Raw genomic sequence first — 18,997 nt, forward strand, 5'->3', positions numbered from 1 at the left:
ACACAGGGTAAAATCATAATTGTTAGATATTGTTCAGTCTGATGGCTTGATGCGTCCTTGAGCCTGCTGGACCTGGCTCTGAGGCTGCGGTAATGCCTCCCGGAAGGCAGCAGTTGAAACAAGCTGTTGTTGGGATGGCTGGGGTCCTTTATAATCCTCCAGGCCTGGCTGATGCACCGGTTGTTGTAAATGTCCTGTATACAGGGGAGCTCAGATATTAAGGTAAGTGACATTATGTGGTCACACAAGGACAAACAGGTCCATACTTACCTCAATGTCATAACACAGCCTAGTCATGACAAACCCATTGAGTGCTTTTTTGGGAACTCCCTGCATGTTACCTTCCATTTTAATGCCACAAATCCTGTTTTTAATATACTGTATGCAAGAAAAGGGTATCACAAGAGGACAATAAAATGTCAAGGAAATTGCATATCTTTTACTTTGTTATTATTTCCTCTAATACAGGTGCTTGTAAAAGAGCCCAATGCCTTCCAATTCCATTTGGTCTCAAGGATACACAGGTTATGACTGACATAAATGTAGCCATTTATCCAAAATAAGCATTTTCTAATGGATACATATTTCAGGAAATAAATTGGCCTGCCGAAGAATAGTTATATAGATAGATGTGTTCTATAGATATGACCAAGATATATTAGTAATCCCTGTATGAATGGTAACATTATGTTTGAGGGTGGTAATATGCAATGTGCTCATGACAGTAATATCAGCTGGAACACAACAGGTATTTCTGAAGATGTTTGGTTTAGTGTTAAGACGGCCGTGGCCACATTCAGAACCTTTTTATTTGTGGTCTTTCATATGCAAGTACCACTGTATACAACCTGAGCGCTGATATTTCTCCTTTCCTGATTCCCAACTTTTGTTTGCATAGTTTTTTCTTCCTGGTAGCTCCAACACAAGTGGTGAGAAAGAGTTGCTAGAGCAACACCTGTTACCAGGTGGGACACAAAGTTTACTTTGGATGTTGGGACTCTGAAGGTCCCCCATTGGTCCCAGCGAGAGGGTCTGTCTGTGTGTATAAATAGCGATGAGGGGGGGTCCTTGGTTCGGTATCTGCTTCTCTTTCTCGTCCAGGGAAAACATGAAGCTGTTGATTCTTTTGGCACTTTCTGGGCTCTGCGTGGCACAGCACAACCCCCACACCAAGCACGGCAGGACCGCCATCGTCCACCTGTTTGAGTGGCGCTGGGCGGATATCGCAGCAGAGTGCGAGCGCTTCTTGGCTCCCAATGGCTATGGTGGAGTTCAGGTACGTAGCCTTATACGGCTTGGGAGAGAAGGCGGAGTCCAGGTGCTTTGAAGGCGTTAGACGTAGAACAGCCTGAATAGGAAGATAGAAGATTCTTCTTTAGCTATTCTGTAAGGTGCTTCTCTTAACCTGTTAAGCTGTAGGGTCCCCCTCCTGTTTTTTTTATCATAAATCGATCAATACAGACCGTATTAATTAATGTTGTGTTTATTTTTCAAATGTAGCCAAGAGTAAAGACCTTAACCCTATCAAAACAGCAGTCAAGGTGTATATTTCCAGCACTACGTTTGTTTACCAATGTTTTTAAGATTTACCGAAAATATGAATTTATAGAAAAAATTCGAATTCTCTCTCTTTTATCGTAAAACCGAGAGGAAATTACTAAATCCAGATCTAACCCTTCCATTGGAAAGAGGAGCTTTCCCCCTATCCATAGATGTATGAATTGGCTATAATAAGGTCAAGGTCAAGTTCAAGGTCAAATATGAATTTATAATTCAAATGGATTATAATTTATTACTGTATATACAAATCCATCTGTTTAATCATCTTCCCTTTATTAATTTGCTTAGATGTTTTGTACACTTGATCTCAAGAAAGGGATGAATGAGCTCAGTGAGCGAGCTCGGTGGTTGCACAATTGTAACATGGTGTTAATCACTTGCAAAGATGCAAGAAAATCATAATTTATATTCTCCTTTGTTTCATCACAATTTAGTAACAAACACAATATTTCTGACACTGGGAATACATACCCCTGGTCCCTAGATGTACCTAGATACCAAGAACATGCAAATGAACCTTGTAGAAGTGGAGCAATCTTCCATTTACTTGGGCATGGACCTTTAGGCGAAGTTTCAGAAAATAGAGCTACAGCAAAGGAACACGCCGGCATTATGGGGCATGCACTTACCATCTTCTCCAGAGTCAGACAAGAAGATTGATACCAATTTCCTCTCTGTATGTTCAGTAGAAAGCTATCCGGCTAGCTTAGCCTAGCTTAGCACATATTAATGGAAGCAGATACGGACCACTAGTGCTGGTCGGAGTTTTGTGCTAGGCTAGTGGTCCGTATCTGCTTCCATTCATTTGTGCTAAGCTAGGCTAGCTTGCAGCCACATACTTTTCTACTGAACGCACAGAGAGGAAATCGGTATCTATCTTCTTGTCTGACTCTGGAGAAGATGGTAAGCACATTTCCCATAATGTTGACGTGTTCCTTTAATTCAGCTCAATATCTTATCGTATTCATGCTCATCGTTGTTCCTGTGACCGGTCCAGATCTCTCCTCCTCACGACAACATTGTGGTGACCGACCCCTGGAGGCCCTGGTGGGAGAGATATCAGCCAACCAGCTACAACCTGTGCTCCAGATCTGGCAACGAGGACGAGCTGAGGGACATGATCACCAGATGCAACAATGTCGGGGTAAACAACACAACATCTCAGACATCGTTAGGAGATATCTATCAACATAACATCTCAGACATCGTTAGGAGATATCTATCAACATAACATCTCACACATCGTTAGGAGATATCTATCAACATAACATCTCACACATCGTTAGGAGATATCTATCAACATAACATCTCAGACATCGTTAGGAGATATCTATCAACATAACATCTCACACATCGTTAGGAGATATCTATCAACATAACATCTCAGACATCGTTAGGAGATATCTATCAACATAACATCTCACACATCGTTAGGAGATATCTATCAACTTTACGGTGATGTCACATGTCATTTGGAGATATCTATCAATACAACCTCTCACATGTCATTAGGAGATATCTATCAATACAACCTCTCACACGCCATTAGGAGATATCTATCAACAGCGCTTGACCTGAAAGCGATATGGAGTAAAAGTATCTTGCCAGAAAATTACTTTTGTAGAAGTTAAAGTCACTTTTGAGAATATTACTTGAGTAAGTTTTTAAGTATCTGATATTTACTGTATTTAGTAAATTTCTCATATTAAATGCACAAAATATTAGAAGTAAAAAAAAAAATAAAAAAAATTAGAATTTTGATGATGAACTTTATTGAACTTTACAGTAAAGCATAATATTCAGGGTTCCCACACCTTCGAAAATGTTAATACTTTTCCAGGACATTCCAGGCAAGATTCCTCAAATTGCCATGCACCTCCAAGCCACCAGGGCCCCGTTCCATGTACCGGGATAACCGAGTTAGCCGGATAACTTTATCAGGCTAACTGTGTTAGCCTGACTTTCCGATTTCATGTACCTGGATTTCCCAAATCACCATGACAACATATCCAAAAGTTTGAGCCTGCTCGAAAGCAGAGTTCAAGTTCAAGTTAGCCTGAACTATCGCCACGCCCCCGCAAAGAAGTGACAGCCCGTTTCCTGAAACTATTCCCACAGTCTACGATCTGCATTATACCATTCTGAATTACGTTTTTGTGCTCCATTCTTCCAGAGGGGGCTTTTGAAATGTAAAATAGACCCAAAATGCTGATATTAAATTCACTTTGTCCTAAATAATGCACGTTATATATACCGTGGCGACGGTGGCGCTCGCTCGTGCGATGTACACATGATGTGGTTATTTTAATTGTAACTGGGATTAAGATGTCTGATGAGATGCGCTGTTTGACGGATTTGAGAAATTGAATGAGCCGTTGACGTCACATTAATGAATGGGGATAAAGAGATAAACTTCATTCAAAACAACGGATATTCTAAACACGGGTCTCTCGTTCATTAATGTATAAACAATGAATTTATCCCATCTGGCCCAGTGGCCCAGCGGTAGTGCTCATCCCTGCCAGTTCAGCGACCGGGGTTCAAATCCCCGTGTTTCCAATATGATTTCTTTGAATATAATATTAATGATTATACGCCAAAGTAGCCTGGTTTTAAGTTAAAATATTATAAATCTACATGCATTGAGGATGTCATTCTTTATATAGCTCTCAACGTGCACCAAATTGAATTATTCCTATATTGCAAAAAGAAGGAAAAGACTAGGGCCTTGAACCCCGGTCGTCCGTGTGAAAGTCAAAAGAAGAACCCGTTACACCACAGAGAAGATAAGTAAAAGATTGACTATACATCAATCAATGGGTAAGAGAGCCGTATCGTAATTCTGTATAACAGTTAACTAATAACTTTCGCTAGCAAGATCTCATTTGATTATTCAATCCAGCAGGCAAGTTTAAAGAAATATAATCTGATTGATTGAGGTAATGAGGGACTTAGAATTAGCCTATAGATAACGCATTTAACTTGTCGGCGAGGCGATTGAGCCTATTGCAATCTGTCAATAAAGTCTTAAATCAATTAATCAATCAATGCCGTTGAGAATCAGGGTCTCTGCCATCGATACGTGCTGGCTTTCCACCTAAAACGGGAGCGCGCATCTAGCCTGACTTGAGCCTGACTCTCAAGTCTGGCTTGAGTTAACGAGACTGAATCCTCCTTTGTGAAACAGGAAAATCCCGGCTTTGAACATCGGGTTAACTGAAGCTGGATAATGGACATGTTGATCGACTTAGTTGAACCACGTACATGGAACGGGGCCCAGGCTTCCCTTCCCCTGTCTGCGTTTGGGTTCTAGCTCTTGAATACACGCTGTTACACGTTATTAATGTTATTAACGTTATATGTTTTAACACTACACCATATTTTATCTATTTATTAAAAGAGATTTGCACTACATCCATACCTAATTTTTAACATTTTGTATTTTGTATATATTCTTTTTGCATTTTTGTACCTCATTGTCTGCATTTTTTGTTCATTGTACTTTCATTGTACTTAGGTTGTACTGTAGTTTGTATATTGTATATTGTTATTCCTCTCTCACTTTTTTTTTACTGTATGAAGCACATTCTCAGGGGCTCATACAGAACCAAGCATTTCACTGTAATGTACATGTACTTTATACGTGACAAATAAAAACAAACTTGAACTTGAACTACACAAACCCCCACCCCCCAAAAAACTAACAAATATCAAATATGCTTAGGGAAAATGTAAATGTAAAAGTATACATTTTATTTAGGAGTAAAAGTGAAAGTTGCCAGAAATATAAATAACGAAGTAAATTACAGATACTATACATGGAAATTGTACTTAATTACACTAACAAATCAGAATCAGAATCAGAATCAGAAAGGTCTTTATTGCCAAGTAGTTTTCACATACAAGGAATTTGATTTGGTCGTTTTTGGTGTGACATTAATGGACAGACAATTACGGTAGAATAAAATAAAAAGGTGGAGTAAAATTTAATGGAATATAAACTAAATAAAAATAAATTAGAATCAAATCAAACCAAATCAAATGTATTTGTAAGGCCCGACAACACACATTAATGTCCCCAGAATATAATTATAAAATAAAATAGGCCAGGGCTGTACAACGCACTTTATATTTGTGACAATCTCAAAGTGCTACAGGAGATAAAGATACAAAAATAAAACGAATAAAAACAATTAAAATGAATAACGCAACCAATGAAATGGAAGAAACATACAGATAAAAAGGAAACAATAAACAAAATAAAAATTATAATTAAAAAGAATTCAGGCAAATGCCTTGTTAAAAAGATTTTTTTTAGACATTATACTATACAACAAGTACATGTAAGCTGTGTACACCCAAATAATTGCACTTAAATTATGCATATCATGTCTCAAAGCTCAGTTAATGTGGCTCTGTGGAGCATCGTTCATATCTTCAGTTAGGAGAATAGAATAGAATAGAATAGAAATACTTTTATTATCCCGTGGGAAATTTTACACTGCAAATCGCTCAACATTTAAACATTTAGACAGAACAGGTCACGAATAAGAATAATAAAACAAATCAAATCAATTTGCCTAAGATAAGAGTAGAGTAAAATAGAATAAAAATGGAATAAAATATACAGTAAATAAATACAGTAAAAATATACTGAGGTCTACACAGTGCTGTTTCAAACTAAGTCCAGGAAGATGGTAACTGCCACTCTGTGCTCAGTGATGCAGTGAGGCACAGTGATGCATTGTATAGTCTGATGGCTGTTGGAATGAAGGACTTCCTTTATTGAGTAGGCAGATAGCCTCGTGAAAGAGTCTGTCGTGGTGGCTGGAGGTTCTGGTGTGTGTGGCCATCCTTCGCCTGCCAGAGAGGAGGTTTGTGAAGAGCTGGTGACCAGGGTGTGTCTGGTGATCTCCACCAGCCCTGCTCTTGGCTCTCAGGATGTTAAGTTCTTTGATGAATGATAGGAGGCAGCCAGTGCTCTTCTGATCCCCCGCTGAGCAGGAGAACCAGCCAGTCATGGAGGAGGTGAGGATGCTTTAAATGACCACTGTGTAGAACTGAACCAACAATAAAGAATCAAGTTTCTTTATTATTTATCACAATAAAATACAGATATTTTATGATGAAATGTTTGTTTCTGTATGAGCCCATGAGAGTGTGCTTCATACAGTAAAAAAAAAAGTAAGTAAAAAAGTAAGTAAGAGTACTGTAAGTGAAAAGTAAGTAAAGAGGAATATTCAATATACATATATACAATATACAATACAGAGTCAAATGAGTAACAGTGAGGTACAATGCAGACATGAGGTACACAACTTAGGGTAAGGTGCAAATGCAAATGAGGTATGAATGTCGTGCAAATCCCTTTAATAATAGATAAATACATATAATGTAGTGTTAAAGTGTCTAAAGTGAGTAAAGTGAGTGTTAAGGTGAGTGTTTGTTTAAAGTGAGTGTGTACAGATGTGGATGTGTGTGCAGTGAGTGTAGATGATGAGATGTTCAACAAGTACACCCTCTGTTGGTCTTTTCTTGTTATTGCGGTGATGTCATCCCATTTCAGAGAATTGGATGTGTGGTCGTGACTCATAGGAACTTAAATTACTCAACCAGTTCCACAGCTGAGCCATTCATTTCCAGGGGGGGGGGGGGGGGGGGGAGTGAGCCGGCTGCCACTTCCAGAAGTCTGTTCTCATCTCCACTGTCTTTTTAGCGCCGCGCTCCGGGTTGTTGGCGCAGCACCAAGACGCCAGCTGGGCCGCCTCCCTCCTGTAGATGGACTCATCAATTCTTGGTGATGAGACCTAATACTGTGGTGTGGTGTCATCTGCAAACTTAAGCAGCTTGATGGAGGGGTTGTTGGCAGTATAGTCATTTGTGTATAGTGAGTATAGAGGGGGAGACAGCAGGCCGCCCAGGTGGTCACCTGTGTTAGTGACTACAGGGGGTATAATGGGCTCAATCAAACAGTCTGCTTCCTGTCTGTCAGGAAGTCAGAGATACAATGGCGAACAGGAGGTGGGACGTTGAGTTTGTTGTGGGGCAGCTCGGGTACGACAGCATTGACAGCTAAGCTGAGTGAATCCGGGCGTAGCAGTTGAGCTTCATACTGTAAGTCAGAGTGGCCAAAAGTAGGGAGTGCGGGCCACATTCGGCCTTCCAGAAAAAAACGTTTGGTCCTCCGAAGGGTTCCTGAGAGTGATAATACAGTATATTCTGCTTAGACTATTTTAATGCAATTTTTTTTTTTTTTTTTTTGTCTTTTTCCCCCTCCATTTTCCTCCGATTTTCTCCCATCCCAATGTTAGTCGTATGCCAATTCCCAGTCCCTTCCTGGTCGCTGCGCACTTACCCCCCACAGTCAGATCATCTGGGAGAGTGCAGGCTACCACGTGCTTCCTCCGACACACGTCCAGCCAATCACCGCTTCTTTTCACCTGGCAGCGCGGATTCTCATTGAGAGGGCGTAGCGTGTGGGAGGACCACACTATCCCCCTCACGTCCAATCCGCGCTTAGCAGGCGCCCCGACCGAACTGTAGGAGTCGCTGTTTACAACGACCCGGACCCACCCCGCCAGCTTCTCCCACCCTCTGATACAGCCAATTGTATCAGTGCAGACGGCCAGCCAAGCTGGTGACAACCCCGGAGCTGTGAGCTGGATTCGAACAGGCAAATCCAGCTCAGCTCCGGGGCTGGTGACGAACGCAATCTCCGCTCGGCCACCTAACCGCCTTATTTTAATGCAATTCTAATATATATGAAGAAGAGTGGTTTTGTAATAACCTTCTTAATACAAATCATATCATTAACACAAGATATAAGAAACTATACGTTTCTTACACTTTCTACGTTTCTAATTTCTAAATGATCACTGGCCAGTTGCATTGTCTTTGGTCTGATTGAAATGCTATGGCTTGCATTCGCTCCAAATGCGTTGTGCATCCCTATGCTTAGTATTAAAGGCTGATCTTTTCTGCCATCATCTCTGTCTCCAGGGACCTTTCTAGTTCACCCTTTTCTCCTGACAGGTAAACATCTACGTGGACGCTGTTATCAACCACATGTGTGGATCTGGAGGTGGAGAGGGGACCCACTCTGTGTGTGGAAGCTGGTTCAGTGCCAACAAGAGGGACTTCCCCAGCATCCCCTACTCCCACTGGGACTTCAACGATCACAAGTGCAAGACCGGCAGCGGGAATATTGAGAGTTACGGTGATGTCAATCAGGTACTGTGTGGCATGAGAGATGCCCATTGAACAGCATATCTAGAATTGATTGAGAATTGAGATATTTCAGGCATGGTTGCCTCCTCGTGTGAATGTGTGTGTGAATGGGTGAATGTGAGGCACAAGTTGTAAAGTGCTTTGGATAAAAGCGCTATAAAAATGCAGTCCATTTACCATAGCAGGTCCTAAATTATTATTATTATTATTATTATTATTATTATTATTATTATTATTATTATTATTATTATTATTATTATTATTATTATTATTATTATTATTATTATTATTATTATTATTATTATTATTATTATTATTATTATTATTATTATTATTATTATTATTATTATTATTATTATTATTATTATTATTATTATTATTATTATTATTATTATTATTATTATTATTATTATTATTATTATTATTATTATTATTATTATTATTATTATTATTATTATTATTATTATTATTATTATTATTATTATTATTATTATTATTATTATTATTATTATTATTATTATTATTATTATTATTATTATTATTATTATTATTATTATTATTATTATTATTATTATTATTATTATTATTATTATTATTATTATTATTATTATTATTATTATTATTATTATTATTATTATTATTATTATTATTATTATTATTATTATTATTATTATTATTATTATTATTATTATTATTATTATTATGATTATGAGAGATGCCCATTGAACAGCACATGTCTGACTACATTTGATTTGGATTGAGGTCTTTCAAATTGGCCAGGTCACTCTGAATTCAAATAATTGGTCTTTGTATATTTACGTATTGTATCGGCAAAAGTCCAAAACAAACGCCGCAACCAGGAGTTGAACCAACAATCTTTGCAGTCGTGGGCGAGTGCCCTCACCACTATCTAACTGTGATTAAAGTTGAGTTACTTTTAACATTCGCTTAACAGTTATGGATAAGACATAAAGTTAGGGTTAGGGTTTGATCCCCAGCGGGGGAACTTAAACGTTTTCAGAATTATTTGAATACAGTATGTACAAAATGTACTACATATTTTCAATACAATACGTAAATATATTACTTATAGCTATAACATAACGTACATTATGTAATCCCCCCCCCCCTGTGGTTGATTAGTACTTTATTTACATATTTAAAGCAAATTCTCCGTTCTCTTCCAGGTGCGTGATTGTCGCCTGGTTGGTGAGCCTGCTGGACTTGGCCCTGGAGAAGGACTCCGTCAGGGGCAAGGTGGCTGACTACATGAACAAGCTGATCGACATGGGCGTGGCTGGGTTTAGAGTGGACGCCTGTAAGCACATGTGGCCTGGTGACCTGGGGGTCGTCTACGGTCGCCTGCACGACCTCAACACCAAGTGGTTCTCTGGAGGCTCCAGGCCCTTCATCTTCCAGGAGGTTCGGCGACTAGTAACTACTCAGTATCAACCACTCAGTTACTATATAATGAGAGATCTTTTTATATACATTTAAAATAGGGACATTACATATGCGTCAGTGATCCAGACGGTAGAGCGTTGCCTGGTAATTGGAAGGTTCCCGGTTCGATTCCCGCTCCTCCTGGGCAAGTTGTCCTTGAGCAAGACACTTAATCCCCAATTGATCCTGTTGAGCCAGTTGGCACCTTGCATGGTTGCCTTTGCCATCAGTGTGTTGAATGTGAGGCACAAATTGTAAAGCGCTTTGGAGAAAATCATTATATAAAGGCACCATTTACCATTTACATATTGATGAACATTTTCAAGTAAATATTAATATTATAGCCAGAAGCAAATTTCCATCTGTAGTCCCTTTGCAGGTAGATGCAGGAATTACAAATGTACACAAACTTCATAACCACAAGAACAGACAACACTACATGTACAAGTTACTAAACTACACAAACTTCACAACCATAAAAAACTGAAAATGTATGAAACAGACGATGACACACACAATATGTGTGATGTGGGGGGACAGACTGGGAAATAGGACGACTATAAGGTGCTTTAGGTAACAAGTGTTAAAGTAACTGGTAGGGATGTCCAATATTATCGGCCTACCGATATTGGCATTAAAATGTAATATCGAAAATTATCGGTATCGGTTAAAAAAAAAAATTAATTTTTTTTACATTTATTTTATTTTATTTTTACATTTATTTAACCTTTATTTACCCAGGCAAGCAAGTAAGAACAAATTCTTATTATATTTATTGTGAAAAGTATGCATAATGTTGTGTTTTTTGGGGGGGAAACCCCGCATATATAGGTATCGGTTGATATCGGTATCGGAAATTAAGAGTTGGACAATATCGGTATATCGGATATCGGTAAAAAAGCCAATATCGAACATCCCTAGTAACTGGTGCTTGTGCCAGAGTACTAATGTGCTCATTTTAGTGCACTTGAATTGTAAAGTGCTGGAATAGATGCACGTTAGTTATAGATTAGCACGTTGCCCTTTTGCATACAGTGTATTGCACAAGCTATTGCATTGGATAAGCATACATAGATGTCTTTATGTACAGATTTTGTAGAAAGCTGTAACGCATTGTAATTGTATACATGCTATGTAATTATAAAGGGTCACAGAGCAGGTTTGTCCTAGCCACATCATTCAGATGACTGGAAGAGTGTAATATCAACACATAATGTCACAACACACACGTACTGTATCAAGAGCTATGCACAATGCACATGACAAAAGTTGCCTGGTAGGTATTGTGAATTCTGTATTGGTTTTTCTTCCAGGTTATTGATCTCGGCGGTGAGCCCATCAAGTCCAGTGAGTACTTCCATCTGGGAAGGGTCACTGAGTTCAAGTACGGCGCCAAGCTGGGAACAGTGTTCCGCAAATGGAACGGCGAGAAGCTGTGTTACACCAAGTATGTTCCTGTGTATCTGCATGTTGTCTACCCACCAGACATGTTGATTTACATTAGCCTTCCATTGGGCCCGGGCGTCCAAACAACAGCCCAAATACGGGTCAAAATTAACATTTCCCTAACGAACGTCTTATGTCCAACGTTGTTTCAACAGTTTTGTGAGATAAGATAAGGATTTAAAATGCAGGCTAACAATACAGCTGCTCCAAATATCAGTAAATACAAGTACAATTTACATTTAGGTTGAATGAATGGCTGACTCAACAGTAACACAGCCTTAGATTAGATTAGATTAAAATGTATTGTCATCATGTAACGGCATCCAACCAGAGTGCAAATGTAGCAGTAAAGTGCTATAGTAATATACAATGTACAGGTGATTAAACTGAGTATAGAATATATAAATTAGTACTACTGAGTAATTGTGCTAATCAGATGTTTGTACACTGATACAGGTATAAAGACACTATGGTAGTAGTCATACTGGCCAGCAGTGTAACTAGTAAGAGTATAGGGATATGTACAGATATAGATATAGTAAAAGATACAGGTAAAGGTACAGATGTGTAAAAAGGATTATATGCAGGTATGACCAGACAGATGTGGAGAGATATATACGGTAAGAATAATATATATATATATATATATATATATATATATATATATATATATATATATATATATATATATATATATATATTTACGGTACATATAGCATTATTGTACATGCTATCATACAATAGTTATATGGGTTATATATGCAGGTGTATAAGTAGGTATATAGAAGGGATAGACAGATATGTATATATGTTTAAATATATATATTTATTTGGTGAATATAAATGAGGGCTCAGCATCAGCGCCATCTCGCTGGGTTTGTACGTGTCTTTGTGTGTTCTGGTGACGGCTCGATTACCCCCCCCCCCTCGTGTGCAGGTCCTGGGGCGAGGGCTGGGGCTTCATGCCAAACGGCAACGCTCTCGTTTTCGTCGACAACCACGACAACCAGAGAGGCCACGGCGCCGGCGGCGGCTCCATCGTCACCTTCTGGGACTCCAGGCTCCACAAGATGGCCGTCGCCTACATGCTCGCCCACCCGTACGGAGTGGCCAGAGTCATGTCTAGTTTCCGCTGGAACCGCTACATTGTGGACGGAAAGGTGCTGCCTTTTAATGTATTCATTGTTTACAGCCATTCTGCACGACCTCTGTAACTGTCTTGTGTTAAATTAATTAATTCATGCATCCATTCATTCATTCATCCATTTGTCCTTCCATTCATTTATTTATTCATTCATCCATCCATCCATCCATCCATACATTCATCCATCCATCCATCCATTCATTCTTCCTTCCATCCATTCATTCATTCATCCATACGTTCATTCATCCATTCTTCCTTCCATCCATTCATTCATTCATCCATACGTTCATTCATCCATTCTTCCATCCATCCATCCATCCATCCATCCATCCATCCATCCATCCATCCATCCATCCATCCATCCATCCATCCATCCATCCATCCATCCATCCATCCATCCATCCATCCATCCATCCATCCATCCATCCATCCATCCATCCATCCATCCATCCATCCATCCATCCATCCATCCATCCATCCATCCATCCATCCAAATGAACTACTGTGTATCCATCATGGGTCCCCAGGATCAGAATGACTGGATGGGTCCTCCCAGCAATGGTGATGGATCCACCAAGCCTGTCCCCATCAACCCTGACCAGACCTGCGGGGACGGCTGGGTGTGTGAACACAGGTGGCGTCAGATCAAGTGAGTCCACAAGGACAGGTCCTTATTCACTAGATTTATTATTCTGTATGTCTACATACTGCAGTGGATTTGTCCTCTTATAGTGCTGAATCCTTTCCCCATACATACATCTTAGAGTTTAAATACAGTTTCCCCATACACAATATCCCCATATATACATTAAAAAAATGTTCTCATATTTTTATATTCAGTTCAAATTGTATTGCCTGTATTTATTAGGGGTGTAACGATGCATCGATTAATCGAAATGCATCGATTCTAATGTGACGATTCAACTGCATCGATTTGAAAATATTAGAATCGATTATAATCGAAATTAATCGAAATAAATATTTTATTTTTTTTTTATTTTTTTTACCGTTTTCTTTTTTTTTGTCTATTGTTTTTATTGACCTATAGTCCATTCATGCTGAGTGAATCAGTTCCCCCAGCCACATTTGTGTATTCAACATTTTGGGGGGAATTAACTGATAGAAAATGTATCGAAAATGTATCGAATCGAATCGTGGTCAAATGAAGAGATTTCATGATGCATTGAATCGTTGCCTGAATAATCATAATCAAAATTAATCGTTGTGAGGTCGCATCGTTACACCCCTAGTATAATGTATTTTTACTATTACCCTGCCCATACCAGTACTCGGATGGAATTGTATTGCCCATATATATCTTTCTACTATTGCCCTGTCCATACCTGTACTTATCATACTTAACACTTGTCCTCAACCTGAATACTGTTCTCATACGTTTCTCCTACTGTCCATAATACACATTCTCACTGATATCTTTGTCCCGCCATCCCGCAGGAATATGGCTATTTTCCGGAACGTGGTCAACGGACAGCCCCATTCCAACTGGTGGGACAACAACAGCAACCAGGTTGCCTTTGGACGTGGTGACCGCGGTTTCATCATCTTCAACAACGATGACTGGTAAGGACGTTAAGATGAGTTGATGTCACAATAACCACTGGTCTTTGAAAGCAAAAGAGTCCTAGAACTGTGGGGTACTGGGGAGTGACACTAGTAGCTGGATACTATACTGGAGAATCCCTCCCACCCCCTCTAGGAGGAGCTAGCCAGGATGAGGAGCACGTTCAGCCACAGACTTATCCTGGCTGGTGAACTTGAGAACTGTTAGGAGGACTATATGACTCTTAATCAGGGCTTGACATACACTTTTTGGCTCACCAGCTAATGTGGCTAGTGGTTTTCAAAAGTCACCAGCCAAAAATCACACACACACACACACACACACACACACTCTATCCAAATATCCAGTTTGTTTTTATAGTATAAAGTTTGGCTACTTGAGACAGAGAGAGAGGAGAGAGAGAGAGAGAGAGAGAGAGAGAGAGAGAGAGAGAGAGAGAGAGAGAGAGAGAGAGAGAGAGAGAGAGAGAGAGAGAGAGAGAGAGAGAGAGAGAGAAGAGACTCATTATGCACAACGCGAGTAAGCGTGCACAGCGTTCCGAGAGAGAGAGACTATATTCACTACGACTCTAAAATGGTGATGCTGCACGGTCTACCCGCCAAAGTGGCTGGTAAGAGTGACGGAGTTACACGCCACTGCCGAATTCTACCCGCATTTGGCGGCTGGCAGGTGTTAATGTCAAGCCTTGCCCTTAATAATAAACACTGTTAGGACTGTATGACTCTTAATAATAAACACTGCACAGACTCTGGTGCAGTGTGTTACTAAAATTTTGACCATGTATACCATCATCACTATTATTACTTTCTGATTGAATCCTGCCACTCATTACTGTTCACTACTACTACTACTACTACTACTACTGCTTAACTGCTATCACTATCATCATTACTACTTGCACTTTGTTCTATGAGGGAACTCACACCTCAGAGGGTTAAATAAAATATATACAATGGAAGCGTGCGGAGCAACATCCGTTTGATCTCTCCTTCTGCAACCCCCCCCCCCCCCCAGGGACCTGGACGTGACCCTGAATACTGGCATGCCCGGTGGCACCTACTGTGATGTCATTTCCGGCCAGAAGGAGGGAGGCGGGTGCTCCGGGAGGCAGGTCCACGTCGGGGGCGACGGCCGCGCCCACTTCAAGATCAGCAGCAGAGACGAGGACCCCTTTGTGGCCATTCACGCCGACTCCAAGCTGTAGGCGCAGATCCAGCATTACAATAAAAACACATCCATTATGTTTTGTGAATTGTCTCTACTTGTTGTGATATGTCCTCTTATTCTGTGTGATTCATCTGATTGTGTAGGTAAGAGAGAATGGAGTTCCTAAAATGAGAAAGTGTTGTAGAGTAGCCCTGCTTGAAGCCCATGGGGTCGTCACATCGTGGCGGCACGGTGGTGTAGTGGTTAACACTGTCGCCTTTCCGTGTGGAGTTTGCATGTTCTCCCCGTGCTCGCAAGGGTTTCCCCTCCCGATAAGATAAACCCAATGGAAAAACATGCACAACAGATCGCTGTCGCATCCCTGACTAAGACGGACAGGAGCACTTGGATTGGTCCCCGGGGCGCGGCCCCACGCCGCAGCCCCTATCTGCTCCCGGCTGCCGTTGGGGGGAAGCACGACGGGATGGGTCAAGCGCAGAGACGCAATCTCATCTGCGACCCAACTAATTGCATGTATGTGTTCCTGTGTGTGTGCAGCCAATCGCATGTGTGTGTCACACAAAACGCCTGTCGATTGCATACCCAATGTAAATTGAAAGCATAATTTTCTTGAAACATTTATAGCACATACTGTACATGAGTCTGGCCTCTTTTGCAAGGAAACATTCTGAATTTTCTTCCACAACAGGAAGTGCTACTGTAATAGAGGTTTGAACACACTGAAATAATAAATGTTTTACTTAAGTCTGAATTATTTTGCAAACAGATGCCTCGGCTCTTACAGGTTCCAGCTGAGAGGTATGAGCTGGAAAACACAATGGGTCCATAGCCTGAAGTCTTATCTAGTACAGGTCCGAACATTGATAACAATACCACAGAAAATGAGTGTTTTACTCATGTTTTTCTAATGGTATATTATCCAAAATTACCATTGGCAACAATGAAGAAATGTGCACAGCAGATGTCGAACTAGTCTGGACCTTATATCCTGGGAAACATCCCTCAAGTAAGGTATCCTCGTTTCCAGAATTTCATTGGCTACAAAAACTGTCAATCATTTTCACCATCAGAGGTGATTGGTCCAGTCACCATGAGGCGAAACCGGAGGTGGTAACTTTTTTTAAACTGACGCTCGTTGGCTGTTTGGTCTTATAACCCGAAATTGGAAGCATGTAATAGGTCGGCCATCTTAGCTTTCAACCAATGTATTGGTTCAGAGACACTAAAACAGTGGGACACTGCCGGAACGTTAGGCCGCCAAACTGAGAATGGAATTAGCATCATCATCAGTCATCGAGTCAACGCAAAGCTAGAGGGTTTCAATCAATATAATTAACGCATCGATTCATGTATTCTTTCCAATATACTGGACCATCTGTGGCCTTATCTTCAATTCAATTCAAACTTTATTGCAGACGCAGGGTCCATGTAGAACACAGGCCAATACATACGTAGAATAAGTACATAAAAAGAACACCATAAAATACCAACAAAATTGAAAAAGAAAGAAAGAGAAGAAAAGAAAAAAAAATTATAAAATACAGATTATTTCCAGATGATATCCAGATTATACCAGTGTTTTCACAGATGGGATTATAAATGGGTTGCTGCTAAACCTCAGATTAGACACAACCAAGATGATCCCATTTAGCCGGTAAATAATTGTATACATACGATTTCTTAGAACAGCTTAGAAAGTATTAACTCCTGCAGCCACAAACATCTCACTTGCACTACACCATCTAGGTCTCTTAACACATTGACGGCCACAGGGATTAGACGGGCCCCACTCTATAAAGCCAGTTTATCATAAGGTTTCATTTTGCGTGAGGCTGTTTGTAGAGCTAAATCTATACTTTATATTATTGCTATCTGTCCATTCTCATTGTCAATTGACACTATAAACCGTCCCTTCAATACGCCTTAAATAAAAAAAAATCATCAATACGATCCCAAAAAGGATGTCCCAGTTATCGATCGCCATCTGGTAGATCCATATGTCCATTGGCTGATGCTATAATCCTTTACTGCATACTAAATTCACCGTCCCAAAAACAATTTCAGGCGATCGGCTACACGCATAGCTTTAGGCTAACAGAAAAATCCATTCATAAAAAATTAAAAATAAAACACCGGTCTGTAACAGGGAACACTGCATTATCAAGACAGCGCCCCTATGAGGATCTGGCCGGTAATGCACTTTTCCGAATTCCAAGAGTAGGGTAAATCTGCAGTGACGCTCGGTGACATTGAGTAGGATATTACAATGGAATAAAAGCCAAAACAACCTAGCCACGTATATGGTTGGCCCTTTAAGCATGGTGCCGAAACCGTATATATATGTGGTTGGCCCCGAATGTGTTAAGTATTGGCATCATTATAAACTACTTGAAGATTCTGTAAACGTGCCTTTTTGTAATTTCACCATAAGTGTGCAGTATAGAGAGGGGTGTACAACATGCTCTGAACAGGGACATCTTCACTCCATCTGTAGTACACATACTAAACTCGCATGACAGAGTGTTTGCTTGTGCGTACGTCATGTGGCATTGCCTATAAACGCCTCTGCTAACTGTCTCCACATGCTGGATGGCGTGTATCATAGGGCTCTGAGATTTATTACCATTGTGTATATATTATATTTCAAAGTGCACTGGCCTTCCTTATGTGCATGTTGACTCAAGGTCAAGGTCAAGTTTAGATTTATTCATATAGCACATTTAAAACAACCCACGTTGACCAAAGTGCTGCACAATACAAAGTATAAAAGTAATGGAAATACAATACTAATAATTAGTTTTTTTACACAAGATGCATATACACAAACATAAAATGAAATGCAAACAGTAGGCCTACTACACATATAACAATACAAATACAACAGAAAGAAATACAATATAAAATGCACAGTCAAAATAGAAGCACAGATGTACGGCTAAACCTGAATGAAACATTGTATATTATGCTGTATAATGACAATACATTTGAATCTAAAATGTCCAATATATTTGACCTTATTACACCAAGATTATTATCAGACAATTTAAAATCAGGACATCGTCTTTGCTTTTCACTTCTAATGGCATTATATTTTATATCATGTTCCACACCAGACACAGAGCCTGTAAGGAGGAGCTGCTGGAGACCAGTGGACTAAAGACTACAAGATCACCTGATACATTATTATATTATTATAAGTGTATTACCAGTCATGCAGCCACCTGCATACATTATTATATTATTACAAGTGTATTACCAGTCATGCAGCCACCTGCATACATTATTATATTATTATAAGTGTATTACCAGTCATGCAGCCACCTGCATACATTATTATATTATTATAAGTGTATTACCAGTCATGCAGCCACCTGCATACATTATTATATTATTATAAGTGTATTACCAGTCATGCAGCCACCTGCATA

The 18,997-nt window shown here is 39.8% G+C and overlaps 1 protein-coding gene across 1 annotated transcript; it reads left to right on the forward strand.

The window, feature by feature from the left end:
- Positions 1-1,108: 1,108 nt before the first annotated feature.
- LOC311238988 (alpha-amylase-like) lies at positions 1,109-15,606 on the forward strand (the record flags this gene model as incomplete). The annotated part of the gene is given in 10 exon segments (XM_084327205.1): positions 1,109-1,276; positions 2,558-2,704; positions 8,593-8,790; positions 9,975-9,998; positions 10,000-10,209; positions 11,544-11,677; positions 12,614-12,836; positions 13,348-13,469; positions 14,276-14,401; positions 15,417-15,606. Coding segments are annotated over 10 exon segments (1,542 nt in total).
- Between the last annotated feature and the right edge of the window lie 3,391 nt (positions 15,607-18,997).

Source organism: Notolepis coatsorum (genome assembly GCF_963971535.1).
Source record: "Notolepis coatsorum genome assembly, chromosome: 13".
Taxonomy (NCBI): domain Eukaryota; kingdom Metazoa; phylum Chordata; class Actinopteri; order Aulopiformes; family Paralepididae; genus Notolepis; species Notolepis coatsorum.